The sequence below is a fragment of the Hemicordylus capensis genome, chromosome 11, assembly GCF_027244095.1.
Source record: "Hemicordylus capensis ecotype Gifberg chromosome 11, rHemCap1.1.pri, whole genome shotgun sequence".
Classification (NCBI taxonomy): domain Eukaryota; kingdom Metazoa; phylum Chordata; class Lepidosauria; order Squamata; family Cordylidae; genus Hemicordylus; species Hemicordylus capensis.
In genome coordinates, this window is record NC_069667.1 from 17,524,432 (window position 1) to 17,552,023 (window position 27,592).

Genomic DNA, 27,592 nt, shown 5'->3' on the forward strand with positions numbered 1-27,592 from the left:
GGAATCTCTCTCCGCCCTATCTTGTTTTTTGATGATCCGGTGTGAGAGAATCAGGATTTCTTCCTGAGTAAGAGAACCCCAATTATAACTGTGTGAATGAGGCTAGTGTCTGTCTGAAAAGAGCTAGGATGTTGCATTTCAGCCTAACTCTATTAATCCACCCAGGACAAAACCCCACCAAGCTCTCTGGACAAAGAAAGCAACCGCAAACCTTCTCAAAACCTTCCTATTTTGTTTGTTTGTTTCATTCATTCATTCAGCAACACAACCAAACTCAGCTCATCAGATCCCTCAGGACTATTTCTTGTGCTCGGAAAGAAATCCAGTTCATCGGACACCGTCCAGAAGCAGTTGCGTTAACAACCAAGAGTTTTGTGGCCCCTTCAAAATTTATTTATTTATTTATTAAGACATTTTTATACCGCCCAAAACTTGCGTCTCTGGGCGGTTTACAACAAAATTGTTGGCCGCACGAACTTGCATCAACGAGAGCCCACTTTTGGAAGGCTCGAAGGCGCCACAAAGGTCTCTGCTGTCTGCATGTCATGGAAGGGAATGATATGCTGGTGCACCGCTCACCAGACAGCTGACTGCTCCCTGCTATGCAAAGGCTGGCCAGGAAGCCGGGCTGCACACAGCGTGCGTGTCTAATAGCTGCACAGTGTACTCAGGCTGACCCCAAGACCTAGAAATATGCCACGCAGCCGCGCTGCTGTTGCCATGCAAAGCCCTCAAATCTAATAACGGCGTTTCAGTTTCTCCAGGCAGTGCCAAGGAGGAGGATTAACAGCAAATGCAATCGCGGCTTCAGAGGCTGGAAGGTTAATTCTGCACACCCACCAACTACATTTCTCCCCTCCCTTCACGCTTTCCCCAAGGCATTCCTAAAACAGCAGCAGACCGAGCTCTCCTCCCAGGAAATGGTGCACAGGGTGCAGTGTGCAAGACTATCGCCTGTACGCAAAGACTAAGGCGGCTGGACCGATACCTGCTTCCCCAATTTGAAGCGAGCAAAATCTGATGGAGAGAGCTTGAGTGTCAGACTGACATTCTGAAATTGTGGCTTCCCAGGTGCTGTTAGCCCTACACCAGGGTTTGCAAACCTTGGCCCCCAGTTATCGTTGGACTACAACTCCCATCTTCCTCCTCCTCTTCCTCAGTCACTGTGGCTGGGGATCAGTGTTTCTTCTAACAGGGATTCCCAGCTGTTGTGGATTACAACTACCATCATCCGCAGCTGCAACGGCTTTTGGTTGGGGATTATGAGAGTCGTAATCAAGACCATCTGGGAATCTTGGCTGCGGGGAACACTGCCGGGGATGATGGGAGTTGTAGTCCAATAAGATCTGGAGACCCAGGCAGTGTTTTCTCTAAATTTTTTCCCATCTGTGTGCAGAATGAGTTTTCTTCTGGGCGGCAGTATCAAGGCAGTGTGTGCGCATGTGTGTTCAGAGTGGGGCCTTCCCGATTCAACCTGAGCGGGATATAAAGTTAACTGAGCAGATATCAAAATACGTGTGAGCGTGTGCATGTGCGCACGCCTTAGAGGGAACACTGGACCCAGGTTGGGGGACCCTGCTGCTCTGCACCCACTAGAGCTGTTATCACAATTCTTAGTAATTGCTGCATAAACTGCCCTGAGCCATTTTTGGAAGGGCGGTATACAAATCAAATCAATAAACAGGCACCTTCTAAAAGGGGTGATTCTTTTTGAGCAGGGGGAGAGCAACTGACCCTCTCCATCCCCAGCACAGCATCCCTCCAGTGGCTGTTGCTGGGGGTCTCTCTTGTGTTCCCTTTTTCGCTCGTGAGCCCTTTGGGGACAGGGAGCCATTTTAATTATTTATATCTATCTAGGTAAACTGCTTTGGAAACTTCTGTTGAAAAGCGGTATATAAATATTCGTTGTATTCGTATTCGTCGTATCACACTGAAGAAACTTCTTGTGGCCACACCTTTATGGTAGCTAACTGGAGACAATCAGTCGTCGTCATCATCATCTCCTTTTTCTAATTTGATCCGCGAAGGGGAGGTTCTTAAGTAGCCTCATCCTGGGAATTTTATAAAGCTGTCATGATTAACCTGGGAAACTATCAAATGGGGGGGTGGGGGAAGCAAAATATGTTTCTGGCCCTCATGGTAGCCAAGTGCCTGTCTAACTGTTCAGATTGGCACGTGAACAATCCGTTCTTTATTTCCAATTTATAAAGGACTGGATTCAGTCTCCAGACTGTGCATGCTCCCTTCTCTAGGGGATGCTTTTAACATGCCCTCTGTTTCCCTATGCAAAGCTTCATTACCTCTGAGCCGTGGCATCCCTTGCAAAGAGTTTGGCCTTTGACCTGGAGTGCCTCCCTAGAACCAACAGACTCAAAGCGAAAGCCACATTCTTTTCAAGCACACTTTCTAAAAGCAGGAGGCGGTTCTGGAATCCAACGGCTTACGGCTGATGGCTGCCTCCTCATCTTTTCTGAAGCAAGCACTCTATTTACCAGTGTTAACCAAATCCACTAGCATCTCACCTTTTCTCTTGACAAACAATCTCCAGAGCTGCAGGAATCAAAACAGAAAGCTCTTCAGCAGAAAGCCTTCTCAGGGTAACAAAACCCACCCTTTTTCATTACGATCCCCCCTGCACCCTGCAAATGAAATATTAGGGTTGTTCACACGTCCATCAATTGGGTAGGAGAAGAGTCCTACCCAGTTTCGAGAACTGGGCGTTTTGAAATCATGCGCAAGACGAAAACAAGGTTGGAGGCAGGAAGCTGGATCTAAAAGCTAGGTCAGGAGGGAGAAATGATCGTGTGCGAGGCGAATGCAGCATCGGACAATGTTGTCCTACCTAGCACTTTTCCGCCACGTATTACCAAGGTAGGAGGAAATGCCATCAGAGCCTGTGCTCGCCCCCACACAGTCGCTTCCCCCTCCCTCCAATCTAGCCTTTCATTCACACACAACTGGAAATCGGAAGAGCACGCAGCTCCCAAAGCTAGGGAGGACATTTCTCCTACCAGTTAATGGTCGTGAGAACAGCCCTAATGCCCCGAATAGTGATATTTTCTGGTCTCTGGGATCTGTGTGTGTCCGGGAGCTGACTGGGGCACAGTTCTGTCTGTGGAAAACTGGGCTGTGAGAGGAAAAGCTAAGTTAAAGCAAATGACCATGGCGAGCGGTGGGATGTTGGCAACCCTAAACCTCAGGCCTGACAGCCTAGGGTTGCTAACATTTCACTGCCCAAATAAAGGGACACGATGGGGGTGGTGGGCAAGAATATGTGTGGGGGGGGTAATCGGAAGCCTGAGGAACAGTGCTGTATGCGTTTTAACCACTTTTTACTTAAACCAGTTACAACAAATTGCTTCTCCTCTGCTGATTGATGTAACCATGGTTAGCCCAACTGGGCGTGATGTAATTTTGTTTTCTAAAAAGACAAGCATTGTTAGCTGGCAATTATAGGTTTCACATACAAGCACTGTCTAGTAGTTATTGTTTGCATGGTATTAATGATCCTGATACCTGGAGAATGGGAAGTGAGCCTATCATTCATTCATTCATTCGATTTCTATACCGCCCTTCCAAAAATGGCTCAGCGCAGTTTACAAAGAGAAACAATAAATAAATAAGATGGATCCCTGTCCCCGAAGGGCTCACAATCTAAAAAGAAACGTAAGACCGACACCAACAACAGTCACTGGAGGTACTGTGCTGGGGGTGGATAGGGCCCCTGCTAATAAAAGAGAATCACCTTTACAATCAGAATCACCGTTCAAAGGTGCCTCTTTGCCAGGTTAGCAGGGGGTCTACCATCATTGGTGGCTGTTCATGTTTTTGTTAATTTCCTCAGTATGGGACTGTTGGCATCCCTAAGCCTGTAGCCCACCAGAACCACAGAGTATTCTGGTGGGGAGGGAGCAGGGAAAGGCCTTCAAATGTGTACAGCAGCAGGCTCCTTTAAAGGCACAGAGAGATAACTTGATAGTGGTGGTGGCGGTTTGTGAATCCCGCCCGCTGAGGAATGGACAGGAGATCGTCTGTGGGGAGGGCAAGTGAAACCCACTCTTCCCCCAGACAGCCCAAGAGCTCTTCTCACTTATCGTGTGAACAGCTCTGGTGTGTGGAAGCAAGGTAGGAGGAGAACCTGGGTAGAAGTGATTGTGTGGAAGCCAGCTAAGAAGAAGAAATCTTGGGTGGCTTTTCCTACTACTTTGCTTCTACACAACCACTTCTACCCAGGTTTGCCTCTTACCTCACTTCCACAACACTGAAAATTGGGAGCACAAACAGCTCCCAAACCCAGGTCGAACACAGTTTTTGATTGTGCGAATGACCTCAATTTCTTTATATTTTTCTTTGAAGACTGATCGGGATCATCACCTTTATTTTGTTACTATTGAAAACGGCAGGTTTAATCTGGGCCATAGGTTCTTCCCATTAGCTGAAAATAAGGGACAACGGGACATCTCCGTTGGTGGCCCTATGCCACAGCTCTTCATATTCTGGCCTTTAAAAATGAGAGAATAGATTCCCCAAAGCCAGGAACGTTGCACTGCAACATCACGCAAAAAACAAAGAACAAACCAAATTGCACGGAAAGGAAGAGGTGAGGGGACCGAGGGATTCCCATCAGCAAGGAGAAAAGTGGCTTTTAAACACTGGGGGTCTCGGCAAATCAATGGTGCGGCGCAGGAAACAAGGGGGCACCGAATTTGGCCCGGCCTTTTATCCTGCTGCTTCTGGGCGGCAGTTCTTTAAAGGCCTAATCTCCGTGCGACTGTGTCACCAGCTGGCTTCTATGGATAAACGTGTACTTAGAAAGCGGCAATCCGGTAATGGAGGCGAACACACCCGCCCGGCCGCCCTCCGCTTCAGGCTCTCCCACCCCAGACGACGACAATAAAGACAGACACTCGACATTCTCTAGTGACAGGCGCTCCCGATGCGAGGTCACAAGAGGGCGGCTGCAGTTGGGGAGGGGAGAGGCTTGTAGTCATAAATAAACTCCCTGCTTCAGATCACAGCCACTGAAAAGCTGAGAGGGGCAACAAGAGAGGAAATGAGGAGTTAATGAGGAGGAGGGCACAGGAGACCGAGACGAGTGTGCCATGCAAATCTGTGCCGACAACGAGAAGCGCTTCCACCGCTGCTCACACTTGGTGCACAGTTATTTTTATTATTATTTATTCAATTTCTGTTATTATTTATTCGATTTCTATACCACCCTTCCAAAAATGGCTCAGGGAGTTTTACACAGAGAAATAATAAATAAATAAGATGGATTCCTGTCCCCAAAGGGTTCACATTCTAAAAATAAACGTAAGACAGACACCAGCAACAGTCACTGGAGGGACTGTGCTGGGGGTGGAGAGGGCCAATTACTCTCCCCCTGCTAAATAAAGAGACTCACCACGCTAAAAGATGCCTCTTTGCCCAGTTAGCAGGGTTTAAATGTGGTTTTCTTACTACTGGACGAGCCAGGGGCCACTGGAAGCACACCAGCAGAAGCAGAGGCACCAAAAAGGAAGCACAAACTGCTTGAAGTCCTCCAGGGTCAGAGAAGTGGGTGGCTAGAGCGTACTTAGTAACTGGAGCTGCCTCTTCCTGTTATAAGGAACATTCTATTAGCTGCACAGGATTGTTTTTTGTTTTTTTTTAAACCCCAAACAAACCTTGTGGCCTGTTTATACAATCGGCAAAATCGGATGGAAAATTCTCTTTGAGACTGCTTTGCAAATGAGAGATGGTGGCCAAGTGTTGGAATGTTCCCACCCAGGAAAAGAAAAGTGTCCCTCCATATGGGAAAGGCAGCATGGGCTGAAATCTTCTCTCTGGCATTCTAGCTTTCTACCTGTAGGGAGCTGGGGTTGTGTGTTTTGTTTGTTGTTGTTGTTTTTTAATTAGAGTGCACAGAATCACACGGGTGGTTCCCTCACCTAAAGGCTGATGTGCTCCAAGAGGAATTCTCAAGCTTGATGTTGACATCAAGCAAACATCATCCAGATGTTGCTAGATGATGACTGGTCTCCCCCAGCCACCATGGCCAGAGGCTGGGGGTGGAGGGGACTCTAGCCCAGCCACACCTGGCAATCCAAGTTTGGGAACTCCTGCATTATAGCAACTGCACTACTACTATGCAGATGCTGATCTGGTGTCAGTTTCTGGGGCCTTAATTGCTTCTGCTTCCATTGCAAACACCCTGTAGAATATTCAACTGAAAGGTGGGGTGCCAATCTTTAATATAAGTTTTTAAAATTCTGATAAAGAGAGAGAGGGAGGAAGAGGGAGGGAGGAAAAAGAGAGCCAAAGAAATAAAGTTACAGAAGGAAGGAAGGAGAGAAAGAGAGAGGAAGAGAAGGGAGGAAGGAAGGAAGAGAAAGAGAGAGAGGGAGGGAGGAGAGAGAGAGAGAGAAAAGGAAGCAATGAGGGAGGGAGGGAGAAGGAGAAAGAGAGAAAGAGAGAAGGAAAGAAGGAGGAGAATGACAGAGAAAGGAAGGGAGAGTGAAAATGAGAACACTAGTATTTTGAGGTCTTCTACTACTACTACTACTACTACAAATACTTATATACTGCTCTTCAACCAAAGTTCTCAAAGCAGTTTACATATAAAAGTAAACAATACATAAATAGGATGGCCCCCTGTCCCAAAAGGGCTCACAATTTAAAAAGAAACATAAGGCAGATACCAGCAACAGCCGCTGGAGAGATGCTGTGCTGGGGTTGGAGAGGGCCAGTTGCTCTCCCGCTGCTAAAGATAAGAGAACTGCCACTTTAAAACGGTCCCTCTTGGCTCAGTTAGCAGGGTCTATTCAAAGTATAAGCAAAGCAAGATGAATCTGTTTTCAAAACGCCAGTGAACAAACACTTTCCTCATCCTCTCCAGAGAGTCAGCCAGGAGCGTAGGATCTATACCCTTGATGGAGCACTGCTAGTTAAAATCAGAAGTGTTTGATCTGGGCGTTCGGCCTTCGAAGAGCCTGTGTATCAGAGGCAGTAGTACCTTGCTAGCAATCATTGGCTGTATAGATCTTATTTTCATTAATTAAAACTATCTCATTTGGCTTTTTAAAAAACCAAACAAACAAAAATTAAAGCAGAATGTGGTCTGTATTAAACCTAAAGCAATAACAACAGTGTCTGTTGGAACAGTCAAATATAATGGATTAAAATAGAAAATAAAAGCCATTAATAATTGCATCTAAAATGGGGCTAAGTAGTGTGCGTGTGTGTGGGAGGGGGGAGTAAGTTTTTAAAAAAACCTTTCTATAAAGGAGAGCTGTCTGCTGCTTCCTAAAAGTTATCAAGAAGAGGAGAAGGCAATTTTTCTTCGGAGAGGAAAATAGTGACCATGCAGCCACGGCGTGCCCAGATAAATTCCTTTGAGAAAGGCTCTGCCGCAGGCATCTTGCAGAAGGGTTATACGTGAGCCTGTAGTAGCATAGTGAGTGGTTAGAATGATGAACTAGGGAGACCTGGGTTCAAATCTCTACTCCGCTCGGATGCTCCTAGAGGGGCTTGGCCAGTGGACAAGCCACTCACTTAGAAGCCCAGGGAAATCATCCATGGAGGTCTCCACATAAGCACCCTCCTCAGAGGATGTGTAGTTCTGCGGCACTTTTACACCAGGAGTGACTGGATCCGATCACAACCAGTGGTAGAGATGGGCCAGAATGACACCGCCCTCGAATGGGCTGAGTGTGGAAAGAGGCGCAGTTAGAACAGTGACTCCTATAGAGAGCAGCAGGCAGCCTCTTCCAGATGGTGGGCTTCTACACTGGGAACAACTGGGTACCAACCGCAAACAACACAAAGGCACAGCAACATTGCGAGCCCATCGTGGAGGCTGAACGGAAGAGGGCGAGGGCAGGGCAGCAAGTCAGACCGAGATACTGCAGGCAGCCTCTTCTGTGTGGGCTGGAAGGCGCCTCGAACCACACAGCGAATTTATTTCTCACGGCACACCAGCCGTTTTTCTCATGGCGGGCTAGAGCACCCTGGGACCGTTTTGCAACGATTCGGAGCTGCCTCCTCTCTGGGAGGTCATCTAGTAGTCCACAGAGGCCCTCGTCTTCCCCCAAATTCGGGCTGCTTCTCAGCCAGACCGCCTCTCCATCAGCATCGTCAGCCTCTTTCACTGTGTGACCTTATTAGTACTGATCATGTTTCTAATAATATCTGGCATTGTAAGATGGCCATCTGCTGCAGCCTTTCCAATTCCCGCCCCCCCCCCCTTCCAAAAAACAGCAGAAAGCGTGTTTGGGGAATTGGTCGACCCAATCAAGGAGAAAACACACCAAATCCTTTCAGTGGCAAATCGCAAACTGCTAGTAGATGCGTTAAAAAGGTAACAAAAGCTCCCCGATTCAAATTAACCCACAAATCGGCTGCTATGAATCCCGAGTCGGTTTCCCGACTGAAAACCAAAGAAAACAAGGAGAATTAAAGATACAGCAAATGTAGGTTAACATACGTCAAATGCTGCAAGCTCAGTGAATGCTGGCACTTGCTAGACACTCTCCAGATTTTGGGAAGCGAATGCCAGGATATTGTGACATTCCCCCTAGTAAATCTCATGGCCAACCAAGTATTTCTGAGAAATGACCAAATTTCATTCCCATCTCCACCAATTTACCAGAAGAGGATTAAATAGACCAAAAATTACCACATGAAGTTAGCAATGTAGGAAGCTGCCATATACTGAGTCAGACCATTGGTCTATCTAGCTCAGTATTGTCTTCACAGACTGGCAGTGGCTTCTCCAAGGTTGCAGGCAGGAGTCTCTCTCAGCCCTGTCTTGGAGATGCTGCCAGGGAGGGAACTTGGAACCAGAGCGGCTCCATCCCCTGAGGGGAATATCTTACAGTGCCCACACACTGTCTCCCATCCATATGCAACCAAGGGGGATCCTGCTTAGCTAAAGGGACAAGTCATGTTTGCTACCACAAGACCAGCTCTCCTCTACCTGGACAGCTTTGAAACCTACCCTTTCCTGATTGTTTCACCCATATTTCCATCGTTGGCTGCTGCCATGGCATTAAGTACAAAGTCAGGCCTGTATGTACTTTTGCGGTAGAAAACATTAGATCCTCAAGCCCAGGCAATGCAAATTCCGTACTAAGAAAAGCTGGATACTGCAAGCTGCATGGTTTATGCAAAAAGACCACATCTGCATACTGTCAAACAAACATAAAACTGCAACACAAGCAGGACTCTGTTGGACCAGACCAAAGTCGGTTCATCGGGTCCAGCATGCTGCTTTCCACAACGGCCGGTCAGATGTCTCTGGGAAGCCCACCAACTGGAAAGGGAAGGCAACTGTGCTGGTACTGTACCCTGGCAACTTGTATTCAGAGGTAGACTGCCACTAAACATGGAGGTTCCATCTAGCCATCACAGCTAATAGCCACTGACAGTACTGCATTTTTCTCAGTGCCAAGAGTAACAGCTCTCTTTTAAGAGCTCTAGGAGGAAAGCGCTGGGAAGGGTGACACTCTGTGCATGCCTTCTTGAGCAGGGACTCAAGAGGGCTCCATTTTCCTTAACGGAGCCCCACCAGCAATGGGCAAAGCACAGCACTGCACAGTGAGAATAGTAGTCTCTGTCTGGTGTCGAGGGCGGGGCAGGGACAGGAGCATAAGGAAGGTGCCTTTATACCAAGTCAGACCATTGGTCCATCTAGCTCAGTGTTGTCTACACAGACTGGCATCAATTTTTCCAAGCTTGCAGGCAGGATTCTCTCTCAGCCCTATCTGCAGATGCCTATGTGTAGGAACTTGGAACCTTCTGCATGCAAGCATCCCCTAAAGGGACTATCTTATGGTGCTCACATGTAGTCTCCCATCCAAATGCAAACCAAGGCAGACCCTGCTTAGCAAAGGGGACAAGCCATGCTTGCTACCGCAAGACCCGCTCTCCTCACACTGTGCAGAGCGTCCCGCTTTGGCCGAAGCTTCGCACAGGCCCAAAAAACAAACTGGTCAGGGAGCCACGATTAGGGTGCTATCTGGCATCAGAAGCTTTTTGACCAGTCGTCCTGCCTTTCGTTAAAAACAACAACCAAAACTTGCCAAGGTCAAGCTAAGCGGAGGAACGCGTCAGAAGAACAACTGGGGTAATTGTTGGCACACTTCCTGAACACCCCCAGCAAACTTGTACGGACGGACGGCGTATATTTATACGCCGCTTTTCAACCAAAGCTCTCAAAATGGTTTACATACAGAAATAAAATCAATTCATTAAATGGCTGCCTGTCCCCAAAGGGCTCACAGTCTAAAAAAGAAGCATAAGACAAACAGCAGCAACCACCACTGGAGGGATGCTGTGCTGGGGCTGGATAGGGCCAGTTGCTCTCCCCTGCTAAATAAAGAGACTCGTCACTTTTAAAAGGCACCTCGTTGCTCAATTAGCAGGGTTCAGGTTGTGGCCAGCATATCCCACCAACAAAGGTCAGATTTAGCCAATGCATGCTGCCAGAGCAGCAAAACTAGAAGCAAGCAAAATGCCTGCCGTTCAGAAAGGGAGCCGGCCAGGCGAGCCGATGTGGCTCGAAACAGGCGCTCCGCCGTGCTCTTCCACCAGGCTGTGCGTCTCACGGGGAATTTCACGCAAGCTGGTGAAGCAGAGAAAAGCGAGCGGCTGTTAAATATTTCATGCCTCTCTGGTTTTTGAGGGGGGCGGGGAAGAGAGAGGGAGCGTGCACCAGCACGCCTCAGGTGGGCACAAAGGGAAAGGCGCCAGAAAGAATTTTCTCAAGTTCAAAGAGGAGCGAAGTCTGGCTCTCTGTCGAAATGCAAGGCAGGGTTTGCGGAGGAAGGAGCCTCTGGCAGTGATTGGCTGGGCTGCCTTTGTGTCAGAGAGGTGCAAGGGCAAGCAGAAGAGTCTCGGTTTGCTATTGGCTGAGGTGCCCTGACCCTAGAGCAGGCCTGCTCAATGTAGCCCCCCCGCCAGCTGTTTTTAGACTACAACTCCCATAATCTTTAGTTTTTAGACTATAACTCCTGCAAAAGGGCCAAAGTTGAGCAGCCCTGCCCTCAAGAGAAAGGCAGAAGCAGGTCGAAGGGGCTATGAGCCAGCGTGGTGTAGTGGTTAGAGTGCTGGACTAGGACCAGGGAGACCCGAGTTCAAATCCCCATTCAGCCATGAGACTTGCTGGGTGACTCTGGGCCAGTCACTTCGCTCTCAGCCTAACCTACTTCACAGGGTTGTTGTGAGGAGACACTTAAGTATGTAGTACAGCGCTCCGGGCTCCTTGGAGGAAGAGCGGGATATAAAAAGTAAATAAATAAAAACAAATAAAAATTTAAAAAATGAAGGAGGTAGAGCAGGGCTGCACAACTCCGGCTGTTTCTGAACCACAACTCCCATCATACCCAGCTGCAGTGGTCCACAGGGATAATGGGAGCTGTAGTCCATCCACAGCTGGAGAGCCAAAGTTGTGGAGCCCTGAGGTAGAGAAATCAAGACGTGCCTAGGAAAGCCAGAGCAATGGGACTGAAAGAGCAGCATGAGAAGGGAAGCTGATGAAATGGGACCGGTTCTTGTGAGAACAGAATGAGAACTGGGAGACAGGGCTGGCAAAACACTCCAAATAGACCAAGACTTTGGAGACGGTGGATCGCATTTGGATTTGAAATAACCAGCCAAATCGTCTACTTCAGGCCCCTAATGCAGATCCCTTGCTGTAGAAGTGCCCCGCTTGAGGACCCCCCAAATGCCAACAGAAACTTAGTGCTACTAGTGTGGACACTGAAAGAACGTCTATGCCAGAAGAGACCGTCCGTGTTCCCAGTTTACCATTAAGGTTGTTCAAAACAGGGAATCAATCATCAAATACAAAGGTGAAGCAACAAAAACTCAAATTCTGTGCCCCAAATCAAGACAATCTACAGACACGCACTTGTCTTCCCTAATGTTGTTCAACCGGCCTGGTTTGCCATGTGGTGGGAAATATATTTTGTTGGGAAAACAACTTTTCTCGATAAATAGTAAATTGCATTTTCGGTAGGTTGTTACCAGACTGCAACAGCTAGATTCTAAAGTCTCAAAAGGTGTCCTCGCCAATAAAAGATCAATAGCCACCAGCCTTTAAGACTTAGATACATTCATGGAGGACAAGTCTATCCATGGCGACTAGTGTGAGGGCGATAGGCCACCTCCAGATTCAGAGGCAAAATACCTCTAAATGCCGGTTGCAAGTGAGGAACAGCAAGAAAGAGGGCATTCCTTCATCTCTTGCCTGTGGGCTTCTCAGGGGCATCTGGTGGGCCACTGTGGGAAACAGGACGCTGGACTAGATAGGCTTCCTTGGGCCTGATCCAGCAGGGCTCTCCTTATGTTCTTAGGAGATAAAAGCCCCACCTGCAAAGAACACTAAGCTGCCACAAACTAAAGGTGACTCATAGCAAACAGGACAATAGCAGGCAGAGGGACCACGCCAGATCTGCATGGCCACTGTGACATCAGAGCAAGCCAGGCAATCAGAGAGAGGCAGAAAAAGTCCAGAGGTCAAGTCTGAGATTGCAAGGAAGCATTTGATGATACTCCTGGCCGATAGCTTGTGTCTAAATATGTAAAATATGTAAGTTTTGTTTTGCAATCTGGGTTCCAGATATTCTGGGCTTGGTATGTATTTGACAACCAAGCTGACCAATCCAGCTTTTCTCTCTCTCTTTTTTTTTTATAAAAGAAAGAATGCTGAGATTTCCAGGAATCCAGATTCTTGTAGATGTCAGATGCCTCAAAGACAAACAACTCGGTGTATAAAGTCATTTTCCAGAGCCCTTGCCATTCTGGAAACGAAAAAGGAGGAAGTTTGCACAGACCGTTCTATGTACCAGAGGAGGATTAATACTTAAACCATCCATGAGACACATTAATCCAGCCCAGCCTTTGGAAAACAGTTCATGTAGTTCTGTATGCTCATGTTACTTTGCAAACTCATTCCCCTACCCGCCTGTAGTTCTTGAAGAATTCGGGTGAAATGGGATGAAAGGTCTATACTTTCTAATGCCATCGGTTTAAAAAGGATGTACGGGAGAACCTCATTATCCACGTGGGTTTCATTCTTGGCTTTATCCATAGATAACGAAACCGTGGATAATGAAGCATTAGAGTCAATGGGACTGGGGGCGGGATTAGGTTCCTGGAGGCTGCAATAAAACCACCAAAAACGCAAAATAATTTGCCCTCCCACATTCTGCGGGCCTTCATCAGTCCAATGATGCCCCCCCTCAAGGCCCAAACTCCCAATTTCCCCACAAAAAAATCACCGGGGGGGGGGGGGAGAGATGGATGCTATTTTTAATCAAAATGAGCCACAAAATGGCTCATCATAAAATAAAAAATTAATAAAATGGCAGCTGGTCATTTCTGGCCACCTCTGACCCAAGGAAACGTGAAATTAACCCCTCCCCACACACAATGTTCCCTCTAAGGAGTGCACACATGTGCACACTCACAAGTCTTTTTGATGTCCACTCAGTTAATTTTAGATCCCGCTCAAGCTGAATCAGTCAGGCCCCACTCTGAATGCACATACGCACCGCCTGCCTTGATGCTGCCGCCCAAAGCGAAACTCATTCTGCACACAGATGAAAAAGATTAAGAGAGAACACTGCTCCTGCGTATGCCAAGGTCGGGTGTCAATTACCTGGCCACGGATACATGAATCTGCAGATAGCAAGGTTATCCTGTACAGGAGGCAGGGTTAACGAAAGGGAGCAGGTTGCTAAGATGTTGGAGGAACTCCATGATTGAAAACTGAGTGGACCCAAGTGGACGACGTACTTCAAAAGTGTTGAATCTGATTTGATTCTATCTTAGAATTTCTATCTTAGAAATGAATCGGACCAGCTCTTTCAAGTGCTGCTAAATCACTGGAAGAAATATATTTCCCCTATGAATCTGCCAAGCTCCTCAGGTCTTGATCTCAAGACCTGTGCTCAGGTCCATCCCTGACACTGATCTGGTTTGCGAGGACCAGGGATGGGGTCTTCTCAGTAGTGGCTCCCTGGCTTTGGAATGCTTCATCAGTTTCCCTTCTTGATTAGTTTTAAGAAGAAACTGGGAACCCTTCTTTTAAAAGAAGCATTCTAAAATGGGTTTGAATTGGGTTTCTGGGTTTAATTCCGTTTTCGTCCTGTCTGCTGTTTTCTCTTGCCGTCTTGTTTTTTTTAAAGTTTACTGTTATTTATTGTTGCCTTACTGCTTTATTGTTAGCTGCCCCAAGCAGTAATGTGCTAGGTGGGCAAGATAAAAATATTTTCAGTGAATAAAAATATTTACAGGGGCTTGACACTGGAAAAACAGTTGTCATCAGAAGCACTATAGTTAAGGTAAGGAAAATGCAAATAGGTACAATGTTCTCTTATTCTGTTTGAACCCTTAAGACAGGGTTCTCAACCTTGGGTCTCAAGGTGTTGTTGGATTACAACTCCCATAATGCCATTGTGGCAGGGGATGATGGGTGTTGGAGTCCAACATCTGGGGACCAAATGTTGAGAAACCCACCCACCCCCATCTTAGGAGCCCTGGAGGAACAGATCAAAGGCCCATTGAGTCCAGCATCCTGTATCCCACTGTGGACAATCAGGTGTACTTCCAAGCACACATACATAACAATATCCCTCTCTTTCTGCTGCCCCACCCCCCAAATTTATATTCACCAGCATACAAGCTTCAAATGTGGAGTTCCTTATCGTGCCAAAATGAGTCAAGATGGCTGCCCACTCACTACTGAGTCTCTCCTAAGTGCTTTGAACCACCTTTCCTAGAAAAAGAATGGTGTGGTGCCATTTGAGAGCTGTAAATAGAACATTCGGTGTACATGGTCGAAAGTAACGCTTGCCTTTCTGCAAAAGTGATGCATTTGTCACATCCTGAGAATGGCCAAGAAAGCAAGATTCCTCCGAAAGCTAAATAAGTGGACAGAGACAGCTGCTCTGCATGAGAGGAACACTCCTGGTAAGTAGAAATTTTGTGTGTGTACACACACACACACACACACACACACACACACACTGTATTTACTTGAATCCAAGACTAGGTTTCTCCCAAGTTCTTTGATGTTCAAAATTGGGGGGTGGGGGTCATCTTAAATACAGAGTACCCAAAAGGAAAAGTAAATACAGGTGTAACATCTATTTTTTAAAGAGGGTGATCTTAAATTCAGGGTCGTCTTCTATTCGGGCAAATACAGTACACAATGAATGGGGAATCTTCAGATAACTCACCTCAACCTAGCATCCCGCTACACATTTTCCCGAACATGCTAAATGGATGCCCGAGATAAACCTCTCTATTTGTGTGACAAGAACATCAGACTGTCAGTTTCCTCCACACACAATGAAAAGTCAAGAGCAGCTAAGCTGCAATCAAACAGACCTTGTCTTTCAGTTGGCTTTGCTCAGGTTCCTCGAGCTCCTTCAAGGATCCTCAGTGAGGAGATCAGTAAAAGCAGACCGGCTTCCCCGATAACGATTCTTAGAGGTCGTTCTTTCCCCGATACGATTCTTAGAGGTCGTTCTCACGACCAGGAGGGCAGGGGGGAGAAGGCTGCTTAAACTTACCTTCCCTGCCGACAATTCCCGAGTCCTTGCTGGGCACGATGATCGCATGCCAAAACGGTTACTGGCTGAGCGCGGAGGTTTGGGGCAGGGACACATGTCCCGACCCCTGGAAATCCCACAATGCACTGGGAGCACTGTTCCCTCTAAGGCGTGCACACGTGTGAGCGCTCAGTTTTCTGGTGTCCGCTCAGTTAATTTTAGATCCGACTCAGGTTGAATCAGAAAGGCCCCACTCTGAATGTAGCATCTGTCCACACAGTGCCTTGATGCTGCTGCCCAGAACAAAATTCATTCCACACAGAGATGGAAAAATGTAAGAGGGACTTAGAGGGCGCACAATGCATTGTGGTGATCCCCACAGCTAGGCATAGGCAGCCGTCAGCCTGCGCTGCACACAGTCAGGGGAACATGGTTAGGGGAGCACTCGCTCCCCTAACCTTGTTTAAGAGGCGGGCTCCATAAGTGGGTTTGCTGCCAAGGCGCTGCCGGGAACTGGTAGGTTCTCGCAGGTTCCCATGGGCAGCCAAACCCGGGCTCAGCTGCCCTAGCTGGACAGCAACTCCTAACAGCCTCTTAAGTTTGCCACAACTGGTCTTCCTAGAAGATCGCTGGATATGTTCTGGGTTCTATCCTGTTCTCAAGTTGACCCAGGGAACTGGCAACAGACAGGCAGATCTGGCATAGGGTCCCTAACAGGACTCAGTGAAACATGCCCAAGAATTTTCTGGGATGCACAGAGTTCCTCAGCAAAGAAGTCAATTTGGAAAGAGCTTCTTGGACCTTAAATGGGTTGACAGTCGGCCAAATTAGGACAAAACCCTGTCCTGCATGTAGGCCTTTCCTATCTCTCCGATGTATTTCCTAAATCATCTACTTGGAGTATATAAACAAATCTCCCCTCCAAATCTCTCTAACAAGGTGTGCCTCCCCATACTTGGGGAACCCGGGGAGCCTAATTTGGAGAACCCGAGGTGGACAGAGGTTTGCTCAGGGCCTCAAACAGCCACGCTTCTTGGGCACCTGGATGTTACGGCCTTTACCCCGCACAGACCCAAGTCTTCTAAACACGCACCAGTTCCGCTCAGCGCAATAAACCTGTTGAAGCTACTGAGACAGGAAAACGCAAAGATGCATGCGACGTGCCAAGAATAAGAGGCCATGTGGAACAGCGGAGAGCTTCTGAAATATTCATGCAGCTCACCACTCGGTGCTATGGTAATTTCCACTTCTTCGTCTGCAAGCCTGTCCCCAGAACACCCCCTCCAGCAAGAACGAGCGTGCTGCAAATGTGCGAAGAACAGAGCCGTAAAGAACGGATCTGCACCAAGTTAGAAGACCTATGTGCAAAAGGTGCCTCGCCAAGGAAGTCACAGGAGCATAGGAAGCTGCCTTATACTGAGTCAAACCACTGGTCCATCTAGCTCCATTGGTCCATCTAGAGGAAAGCTGGTCTTGTGATAGCAAGCATGACTTGTACCCTTAGCTAAGTAGGGTCTGCCCTGGTTTGCATTTGAATGGGAGACTTGGTGTGTGAGCACTGTCAGATATTCCCCTTAGGGGATGGAGCCGTTCTGGGAAGAGTATCTAGGTTCCAAGTTCCCTCCCTGGCAGCATCTCCAAGATAGAGCTGAGAGAGACTCCTGCCTGACTCATTATATGACAGCTGCCTATGTTCCTAGCTCAGTATTGTCTACCCAGACTGGCAGTGGCTTTTCCAAAGTTGTGGACAGGAGTCTGTCTCAGCCCTATCTTGGAGATGCCAGGAAGGGAACCTTCTGCATGCAAGCACGTGGGTGTTCTTCCCAAAGCGGCCCCATCCCACACCCCACAAGGGGAATATCTTACAATGTTCACATATAGTCTCCCATTCAAATGCAAACCACAGTGGACCCTGCTTAGCAAAGGGGACAAGTCATGCTTGCTACCACAAGACCAGCTCTCCCCCTTTAGCATCCGTCTGCATGCAAGGGTGTCATCTGGCCCCGATCAGGTTAAGACAGACCTCCAATTCAGCCTGGCAATTTGTCAGATTCCTTTATTTCTAACTTTGTGGCTCAGCTGAGCACGAGCCGTGGACAGTTCTAAGAGCAGGACTACCTGTTATAAGAAAAAGGAGACATCAGAAAACCACCCTCCTGATCAGAGCCATCTAGACTGAGCTTCTTCTCACAATGGCCAGCCAGGTCCCTATGGAAAGCCATGAGTCAGACATTTAGGCTACAGCCCTCTCCTGCTGTTACTTCCCAGCATCTGGCATTCACCAGTAAACTGCCCCTGAACTGGAAGCTTCACGTACAGTGACTGCAGCTAAGACTTCTCCTCCTCCAAGGATGTCCAAGCTTTTAAAAAAAGGCAATCTATTTCAGTAGCCCTCACATCAGTGAATTCCATACAAAAATTGTGCAACTAAGTACTTCCTTTGGTCTGTCCTGAATCTACAATCTTTCCATTTCATTGGATAGCCCTCAAACTCTAGTGTTCTAAAGGAGAACGTTTCTCTCACACAGAACTTAATTCACTTATGGAACTCTCTGCCACAGGATGGAGTGATGGCCACTACCTTGGGTGTCTTTAAAAGGGGCTTATACAGAGTCATGGAGGACAGGGCTATCAATGACTATTAGTCTTGTGGCTGTAGGCCACCTCCAGCCTCAGAGGCACGATGCCTATACCAGTCGCAGGGGAGTAACAGCAGGAGAGAAGGCATGCCCTCACCTCCTGCCTGTGAGCTTCTCAAAGGCATCTGGTGGGCCACTGTATGAAACAGGATGCTGAACTAGAGGGGCCTTGGGCCTGATCCAGCAGGGCAGGGCAGTTCTTATGTTCTCTCTCCACCTTCTCCACACCATTACTGGCTGCTGGACAGGGCAACAAGGTCTGGACACAAGGCAAACTGTGCTACGTCTCATGGAGAAGAAGAACTGGACATGGCGGTTGTCATCTCTTTCTGCAGAAAAGCTCTGCTCAGCAATGCCTTTCACTCCTCCACAACGCAAACATGTTGTGGCAAAAAATCTGGGGCCGTTAGTGGGCTGGAAACTTCTGTGTGACTCAATCACGGGTTGATGGGCCCGGAAGCCAACCTGGAGTGCTTTTAAGTGACTCATTAGTGGCTCTGAACTATCCTGAACGGCTTCCATCCTGGAGAAGGATGCCCTTGGGAAGCTTGGGAAAGTCGCATTCAGGCATGGGAAAGCCAAGGATTACCTCACCCCCTGTTCCCTCCCTTGAAGGTGTGTGTTGCGTAAAGGAAAGAGCAAGCAGCTGCTAGGCGAGTGACACGACACGACACAGCAAATATTTATATACCGCTTTTCAACAGAAGTCCCCAAAGCGGTTCCCACAGATAGAAATAAAATGGCTCTCTGTCCCCAAAGGGCTCACAATCTAAAAAAGAAACACAAGACAGACACCAGCAGCAACCACTGGAGGGATGTTGTGCTGGGGATTTGAGAGAGAGAACATGGATTTGGACACTCAGGGCAGAAAGCTGCAGACTCTCAGGATGCCAGATTCGGCCGCACTGACAGAACCTGCTGCGGACCTTAAGAATGTTCCAGTGGAGCAATCCACACGACTGGGCGGGCAGAAGGATGCACAGAGCTTGCCTGCCCCCAGACGATCCATCTATTGTTGCTGGGAGCACGGACTGTGCTCCCAGACGATCCTACACTGCGCTAGGCAGTGGAGAGCTCTGGAGGCCAGGATGATGCGTCCCGGCCTCCGGATATCCCACAATGCAACAGATGCAGTGCATTTGGGGGATTGCCCCAAGAGATGGGAGCTCTAGGCACCCGTCTCTGTGTCTCCATGGGCTAAATGAAGCCCAAGCAGACACACAATCATGGAGCCTGGCCTAATGGTGCGTTGGGGCTGCTAACCCAGGCTAAAAGCCGGGCTAGGCAGCGCTGCCCCACCAGGATCGGACCCAATCCCAGCGGTTCTCACATGTAGCCTAACCCAGGTTGGGCTTCGATAGCCTGGGTTAGGCTGCGTGGGAGAACAGCCTCACTATTTATTGATTGATTTTATTTACTGTTAAATTTATATAATCACCTTTCATTAAAGCCACCCCAAGGCGGTTTACAGCCAAATTTAAAAACAAGATTGTAAAAAAGACACAATTAAAATGTTAAGCTAAAAATACAAAACAAATCTGACTTAAAAAATTAAAACGCAAGCAAAAAAGCAATACTAAGTACAAAGAGCAGCAGCAGAGACAATCACATAAAAGCCCTGGTAAAAAGCCACGATTTGACATGCTTTCTAAAAGCTGTGATGGAGACTGAGGAGTGAATAGCCACCGGGAGAGCATTCCAGAGTCTGGGGGCAGCAACAGAGAAGGCCCTGTCCCGCTTGCACGACAACTGAGCCTCCCTCATTGTCGGCACCTGGAGCAGAGCCCCCTCCGATGACCTCGTCAAGTGGGCAGCAACCCTTTTCACTCAATGCTGCCAATTTCGGCCCGTCAACTAAATATTACAGAGATCTCATGCACCGACACTCCTCCCAAATGAAGCCCAAAATCCAAGGAAGGTTCTCACCGTTCAGGGAAGTGCAACAACGGAGGGAGAACAATATTGTAGAGTTTGTTTTTAATTCATCGATCTTCCCAACAAGGCTGTGAGCTATGCCAGCATGAGAGGCAGGTGCTCGGTCCCTCACGGCTGTGCAAGGATTTCAAACGGAGGACTCCAAACCCATCCAGAACCACAGAGGGTGGGCCTCCTGGTGAGAACAGGTAGTTTTGCTTTTCACTGGATGCTCCGGCTCCCTTGACGGATATTTTTGGCAGATCCTTTGCTACAATGATTCTTGCAAGTGCTCTTACCCGTGGACTTCCGGGCAGAAGTCCAGAGCCTCCATACCCTTGGACTCCCCTAAATCCTCTTTAGTCTGTCCCAGGTGGTATGGTTGCTGCGTTGCGTGATGCTTGGCAGCTGGGTGTGACTGCGACCTGCGCTGGGCGACCCACGGGGGCGGGGGGGGGAATAAATACGTGGGATGGGAAATATGTTAAGTTGTGTGTCGAACTGTTTCTGCTCATTCACATTTGCATCAAAATCCCTGTTTTATATTCTTACATCCTTGTGAGTTCAGTTGCTGTTTGTGCCCTCGTGAACCCACATGTTAAAAATACTGTGTGTGTCACGGGGTGTGTGTGTGTAGGGGGATGATGCTTAACTTGCGGTGGGGCAGGGGGAGAGTGGGGCTCCAAAGGCCTTTCGGTCCAGGCTCCAAAATTACCAAGGTGTATCTCTGTTTGTAGACCAACCTGAATATCAGATGCAGGAGAAGTGGAAAGGTGCCAGGGAAACATTTTAAATAAGCAACCAAGGAAATTAATATGGGCATCTCTTATTTCAACTCAGCAAAAAAAAAAGAGAGAGAGAGCGTGCCTTAGCTGTTAGAAACTTTGGGAAAAACTGGCTCAGGAAAATTTATACCCGTTACAATTAAATGTGATAGACTCCTCCTGGGCAACTGGTATTTTCCTCCAATTTACCGTGCACACTTTTATGGATTACTGCCACTTCAGTCATCTTAAGTACAAAGCTGTACCAGGATGAAACATGGTCTGAAAGATGACAGAAGGTTGCAATGACACAGTTGTTACTGTTTTTTTCTTTAGACACAAGGATAATTTCCCCTTTTCCCATTAGCTCGAAAGTGTAAGCAGGCACTCTCACCAGAGGGAAAAAGGTTTGTGCTTTGCGCTAGGCCACAAGTATCTTGCATCTCATAATCCTAATTTTTCCTAGAGAAACACGGATCAGAAGGCCACAATTTAGGAAGTGACAAAGAAAGAAAGAATTGCAATGCCTTTTTGGAAGCCAATTTAATTAGCCCTGCTTTGCAAGATTGTCAATTAACTATAGTCAAGTTTTCTATGAAACCAAGGATACTACTGTGCAGGTTTTAATTTCGTGATGCTGTCCTTGGTTAACAAGGGCAGGAGTAAGAACTACCTAACTCCCTAGTCTTGCAGCAGTCAGGGGCAAACACAGCAACATAGCAAAGCTCCTCCTGTTGGTGACCTGCTAGAATTGCAGGCACCTTAAACAGGAACTCTGTCATCAGGGGCAAAGGTCACTGTTGGGAAATGCCAATGACTCCATCTTGCTTGTTGCTGGCAGGGGGGGAAAAGCGGGGATGGCTTGTGTGATCTGGCTTGCAGCTCTGCAAAGCTCCTGCGAGGGGTGGGATGCCGACCTAGAAACCTCTTAACTTTTCAAAAAGTGAACTGTTATAAAATAATGAAATGAATTAATTCCTTTTCTTTCTTTCTTTCTTTTTTTGCAATCCACATTGATCAAACCTCTTGATGATTAAGTATCTTTTGTTCTGTTCTTAAAGAAATGCACAAAAAATACTTGACCACGATTTGATAACATTTCGCCAGTCAAATGCCCAACCCCAAAGTCAAATTAATCAGCTTCCAAGCAAGAAATCTGCAAAAAGGAAATGGATACGTCCAGGAAGCAAAAGCTAGTTCAGAAGCACTGTTGGTCCCGAGCCAAAGCAGAGCTCCAACTGGATTGTTCCACAAAATATTTAGCTGATGAACAAATGTTATAAAAAGCAATGTAAACATATTAATCTTCTTATCCAAAATATTTGTGGTGCTGTTGGCCACAGCTCAAAGTCTTCAAGGACACAGCAGAACAAGAAAACTTTCTTTTTAAACAACAATCATTTGACTCGACAGAGCTCGATTCGGGGATTCAGCTATTGAATCTGTTCAGGAAAATAAAAGCTACAAATCTCTCTGGCTCCTGTACTTTTGTGGTGAGGGGGCACAAAAACACAACGACCACAAAAGCAGGTTCAGAACCAGTGCACACGTGACTATCACGTGCCAAATTTAATGAAGGGATCCTTATTATCTCAAAAGGGACATTGTAGAACTGGAAAAGGTGCAGAAGAGGGAAACCAGGATGATCAGGGGCCCAGAGCACCTTCCTTAGGAGGCAAGGCTACAACACCTGGAGCTTTTAAGTTTGGAAAAGAAGCAAATACAGGGAGACATGATCGAGGTCTATAAAATTATGCACAGAGAGAGTGGACATGGAGAAATTTCTCTCTCTCTCTCAGAACACTAGAAGCAGGGGTCACACACACCTTCGTAGAAATTCAGCACGATCAGCTGAAAAACATACGTGCCCAAATCCACTGGTTTTAGTGGAACATATTTGCTTGTTCAAACTGAAAACCAACACATTCCGCATTGTATACTATTCCTAGGCTTCTACTTCGCAATATCAGGTCAAAGATTGGCTGTGCACCTAACACGCTCAAGACCAAACCTACATGGTACGACCCTCCCTGCGCACGTTCAGCTGGCAAAAAAACTACAAGGAAAGTTTCCAAGTTTCCCAAAAGTTCAAAGGTCCCCCACCTAAAAAGCAATGAAGCTGTGCTCACTTCTGGAAAAACCAGCCCAGCTTGAATGGCAGCCGGCAAGGACTTAACCCTTCCGATCCTACTTCAGATGCACAACGTGGCTCTTCTGCATCCTGTCTGCACAGCAACGTCACGAAATTACCCTAAAACGGCACAGAAGCACACTAAACCTAAAACCCCAGGGCGAGAACAACTCAGCTCTTCAGAAGGTTCCAGTGGTTTTGACACTTTCTACCAACAAGAAGCTTAAATCCTCAGATTTCCCCTAAAGTCTCAGACAAGGTGCCTCCCTCCTCTTCATGATTTGATCGCAGGTCCCAGCTTTTCTCCTAGCCACCTAATAGCGCGGTGGGGAAGTAACTTGCCTATGGAGCAAGAGGTTGCTGGTTCAAATCCCCGTTGATATGTTTCCCAGACTATGGGGACTGAGTCAGGCAGCCTGCTTTCAGCCCCAGAGCAGGGTGAACTGGGCCAAGCGCCCTGACCCAGACTGGCAACCCGAGAACATTTCTGCGAATGGCCTGTAAGCAATTGAAGCCGTGGACGACGCTGAGCGGCAGGACTTCTCCATTCCTCAGTTAGGAGTGGGAGGAGAGATGCTCTTGTGCCAGCAAGCATGACTTGTCCCCTTTGATAAGCAGGGTAGGCCCTGGCTGCATATGAATGGGAGACTAGAAGTGTAAGAACTGCAAGATATTCCTCTTCTTAGGGGATGGAGCCGCTCTGGGAAGAGCACCAAGGTTCCAAGTTCCCTCCCTGGCAGCATCTCCAAGATAGGGCTGAGAGAGATTCCTGCCTGCAACCTTGGAGAAGCCGCTGCCAGTCTGCGAAGACAATACTGAGCTAGATGGACCAAGGGTCTGACTCAGTATATGGCAGCTTCCTATGTTCCTATAGGTAGTCACTGTGGTACTCTAGCCTGCTACAAATTAAGCTCCCTTCCCTAGGAAATAAAATAAAGGACAAGCACCTTTTCTAAGGATCAATTCCTACCCCCATCCCCAGCAAGCTGGCTAGTATAAAAAGCTAAGCTCCCTTGAGCGTGGCTAGCTTTCCCCCAGATGGGCAAGTGGCTCAAGAGCGAAGCAAACCCTCCTTGGGCTGGGGTGAGTGCAGGTGGCCCTTCACGGTCTGATCCGGGAGGTGAGAGAGCCAGCCAGCCTCCGATCAAAGAGGCCGAGGGCAGCCCAAGGAAGGCCCCAAAAGTAAACACCAAGTCCCACGTTGGCTTGCCAAGTCACATTCACCCTGTCGTTGCTATAGCAAGTTTCTCGGGCAACATTCTTGTTTTTCTAGAATGTGAATCTGGATGGAAGCATGGAGCAGCGACGGCATTCAGCTAAGCGCGGCTGTAATGGTTAACAAGCTGGCAGGGGCCAGAGGACAGAACAGAAGATACGCCCTCCTGGGGTTGACCAAAGGTCCACCCAAGCCCAGCTTCCTGCATCCCCGAGGGGCCAACCCCTGAAACCCTAGCTCAGTGGCAGAGAACCCGCTTTGCACGCAGAAGGTCCCGGATTAAACCCTTGGCAGCAGCTCCAGGTAGGGCTGGGAAGACCCCCTGTCTGAAATCTTGGAGAGCTGCTGTCAGTCAGTGCAGGCGACACTAAGTTCGCTAAGCCAAGGGTCTGACTCAGTAAAAGGCAGCTTCCTAGGTTCAAGTAGATGCCTCTCCAGGAAGCCCACAAGCAGGCCAGGTTTCTGAACATGGAGGCCCCACATAAGTATTAATGTGCATATATTGCACATTATATATATTGCACTTTGCTAACTTGGCAAAGAGGCACCTTTTAACGTGGTGAATCTACTCGTAGATTTTAACATGTCACTTTTTAAAATGCAATCATCCTTAATTCTGGCCCTTTTATGATATGTATCATCATATATGCAATCAGCTTTATCCTCCCGTGCTTTTAAACATGCAAACTTTTAACATGTACTCACTATTAGTCCTTTTAGTACTAATATGTAATCACCCTCATTCAACCTGTAATTTTATGCTGGTCTCTGACCGTAATAAAGGCTGGTTGGTCCCACAGAGACATCCTGGCCAATAGAAACGGATGGGCAAATTCAGGAAGGATGGGACTTATCCACTGCAAATCTCTTTAAGTCAGTGGCCACCAACATATCTTGTGGCAGCGAGTTCCAGAAGTTAATCATGTGCTGCATGAAGTCGTCCTTCCTTTTGTCTGCTCTGAATCAACTGCCAGTCCATTTCACTGAGTGGCCCACAGATTTGAGTACAACAGTAGAGATGGGGGGGAAACCTCCCCTCCATCCCCTTTCTCCACACTATGCATCATTTATAAAACCTTTATTATGCCCCCCTCCCTGCTTAGCTGCCCCTTTCCCTGAACAAAAAATACAGGCTACAAAGTATTTTCAAAACTCACTTCTGCTATGAATACACCAACCAGCCACAGACGCTTAACCTCAGCTATGTGGTGATCGCACGACTGATTTAACTCACCGATGTAACAAACAGAGCAATAAACAGCAATATATTATTACTCTAATTCCATTTCAATGTGGAGCATTACCATTCAATTGCACACATACAGTCTACCTCACAGGGCTGTTGTAACGGACCACAAGGTAACAGGAAGGAGATACTGCAAACCACCATTTAAACGTTAGGCATCACAATCAACTTAGCGTGTAATTGTTCACATGCACATCCGCTTCCTCTATCTCGCACACACATTTCCCCTACATGGTAAAGAATTAACCTACTGGTTCACTCAGCATTGTAATGCACGCTGTGATTGGTAGCAATTCTCCAACGCCTCAGAAAGAGAAAGTAGTAGCTCATCCAAATAAGTGAGGGTGTGGGGTATGCAAAGGAGGCAGATTGGGCTGCTCCTCTCTCCCACCCTGACCCAGATCTGTGCTGCCTGCAGGCTGGTCATTCGACACTGCGCAATCAACTTAAATTCTAGCTCTACCTGATGAATGGGCAGCCTGCAGGCAGCGCAGAAGAGAGGGGAACAACCCGAGCTGCCTCCTTTGGAGCCCCCACTGGCTCGTTAGGACCAGCCGCTACTGGATAGAGGGCATTCCCAGCTGGGCTACCAGACAGCCCTCTTGGCTAGAGAGAGAAGCTCGATCTTCTTTTGGCAAAGCACATGTACTACCACTGAGATGGGCCCTCCCCATAAATAGCTGTGGGAACAGTTTGGCCTCTGGTCCTTCCAGCTCGGGACTGTCTATTCCAACGGGCAGTACTTCTCCACGATTCCTTAACGGGAGCTGGCGGGGACTGAACCTGGGACCTTCAGCATGCAAAGCACGTGCTGAGCGGCTGTGCTCCGGTCTCCTCCCCGAAGCTGTGAGTGGAGCTGGCAGCCGTCCAGCAAAGGAAATCCTTCCTGTCCTCATGTTTGATATTTCAACCAATGACGAGCAAAGAGAGCATCAAGGCACCGAGATCCCTGTTGAGACAGGCGTCCAGGCAGTGCTTACCTTTAGGGAATCAAAGCAGGCAATAACTCGTCCGTTTTCCACATGGCAACTCCGTGACGGGTGGGCAAACTTGCACTCCGTGTCAGACCGAGAACAGGTACCTCTCTGAAATTCCCGACATACTTCTAACGTCAGCCATTTTGTATCACGAACCAAAGAAACGTTCACAGCCATATTAAAAACCACCAAAAAAAGGAGGGGGGGAAAGGGGGGAATGAACACCCAAGAGACCACACCCTTCTTCAGGAGAATGCTGATTTTAAGAAAACAAATCCCCAAAAAGGAGGGAAGGGGGTAAAAAAGTGAATTCAAGTTTAAAAAAAAAAAGTAGTGAAGAAATAACTAACTTGTTGCTTTGGTAGAATTTCTATACGTCAGCACTTAGGGTTCCATGAAACTCAAATTGTGTTTGTCGAAAACAAGGATTAAACATAAAGCCAATCATAAAATAGAAATCTCATCAGAATTAACCGAAAAATCAAATTAGAGGCCAGCTCCTAAAAGTGCAATTGTCGAAGTTAAAATAGAAATGTTATATATTTTGTGCCACTGCCAACGTTATTACTTCAAAATAACCGGCAGACTTTTTTTTTTTAATTCCTCCAAAGGATTCTGTGCTCTCCAGTTACTGGTTTCAATTATTCTCATGCAGAAAGAGACCATGGGGAACGCTGCAGATTCCGTGGAATGGTTTCGTTTCTTGGGTGGGGAGAAATGGTGTGTTCCTTAAGAGAATTTTTTTTTCTTGCTTCTAAAAATTCACAGAGTTGCAAGGGTTAAAACAAACAGAGGGGGTTTTCAGATTTCCATTTTAAAAAATCTTTTTTTGAAAAAAGAGTTGAGTTTACAACATAGTCAGGACAGGGAGATGGCTGATCAAATCAAGTTCCAAGGAGAAGGGGGGGAAATAAAATAAAATGGATGAGTTGCTGTCAGGATATGAACCGCAAGCAACGCCGAATTTTAAAAATAAAAATAAAAAAAACAAGGAAGGAAATATATATATGTATGTGTGTATATATATATGTATGTATATATATATATATATTTCTAAAAAGCGCGCAAGGCAAAGCTCTAGACAGAAATCCAAGCAGCAGCAGCAGCAGCGCCGGCTTCGGGGAAGGCACTTTTCAACAACCTGCAGAAAAGAAGAAATAGAATCA

At 47.4% G+C, this 27,592-nt stretch overlaps 1 protein-coding gene across 13 annotated transcripts in view; it reads right to left on the reverse strand.

Moving 5' to 3' along the window:
* The window catches only part of MBNL3 (muscleblind like splicing regulator 3), a 127,992-nt gene that overhangs the window by 62,559 nt on the left and 37,841 nt on the right, over positions 1-27,592 (reverse strand). For 12 of the 13 annotated variants that reach the window (XR_008311591.1, XR_008311592.1, XM_053273519.1 and 9 more), the window contains exon 2: positions 26,430-27,567. The exons of the other annotated variant lie outside the window; for it this stretch is intronic. Coding sequence is in view for 10 of the 12 variants with exons in the window: in XM_053273519.1 (XP_053129494.1) it covers positions 26,430-26,603 (174 nt within the window). In the remaining 2 variants the exon portion in view is untranslated. The remainder of the gene's footprint in view (positions 1-26,429; positions 27,568-27,592) is intronic. 13 annotated transcript variants of the gene reach the window in all.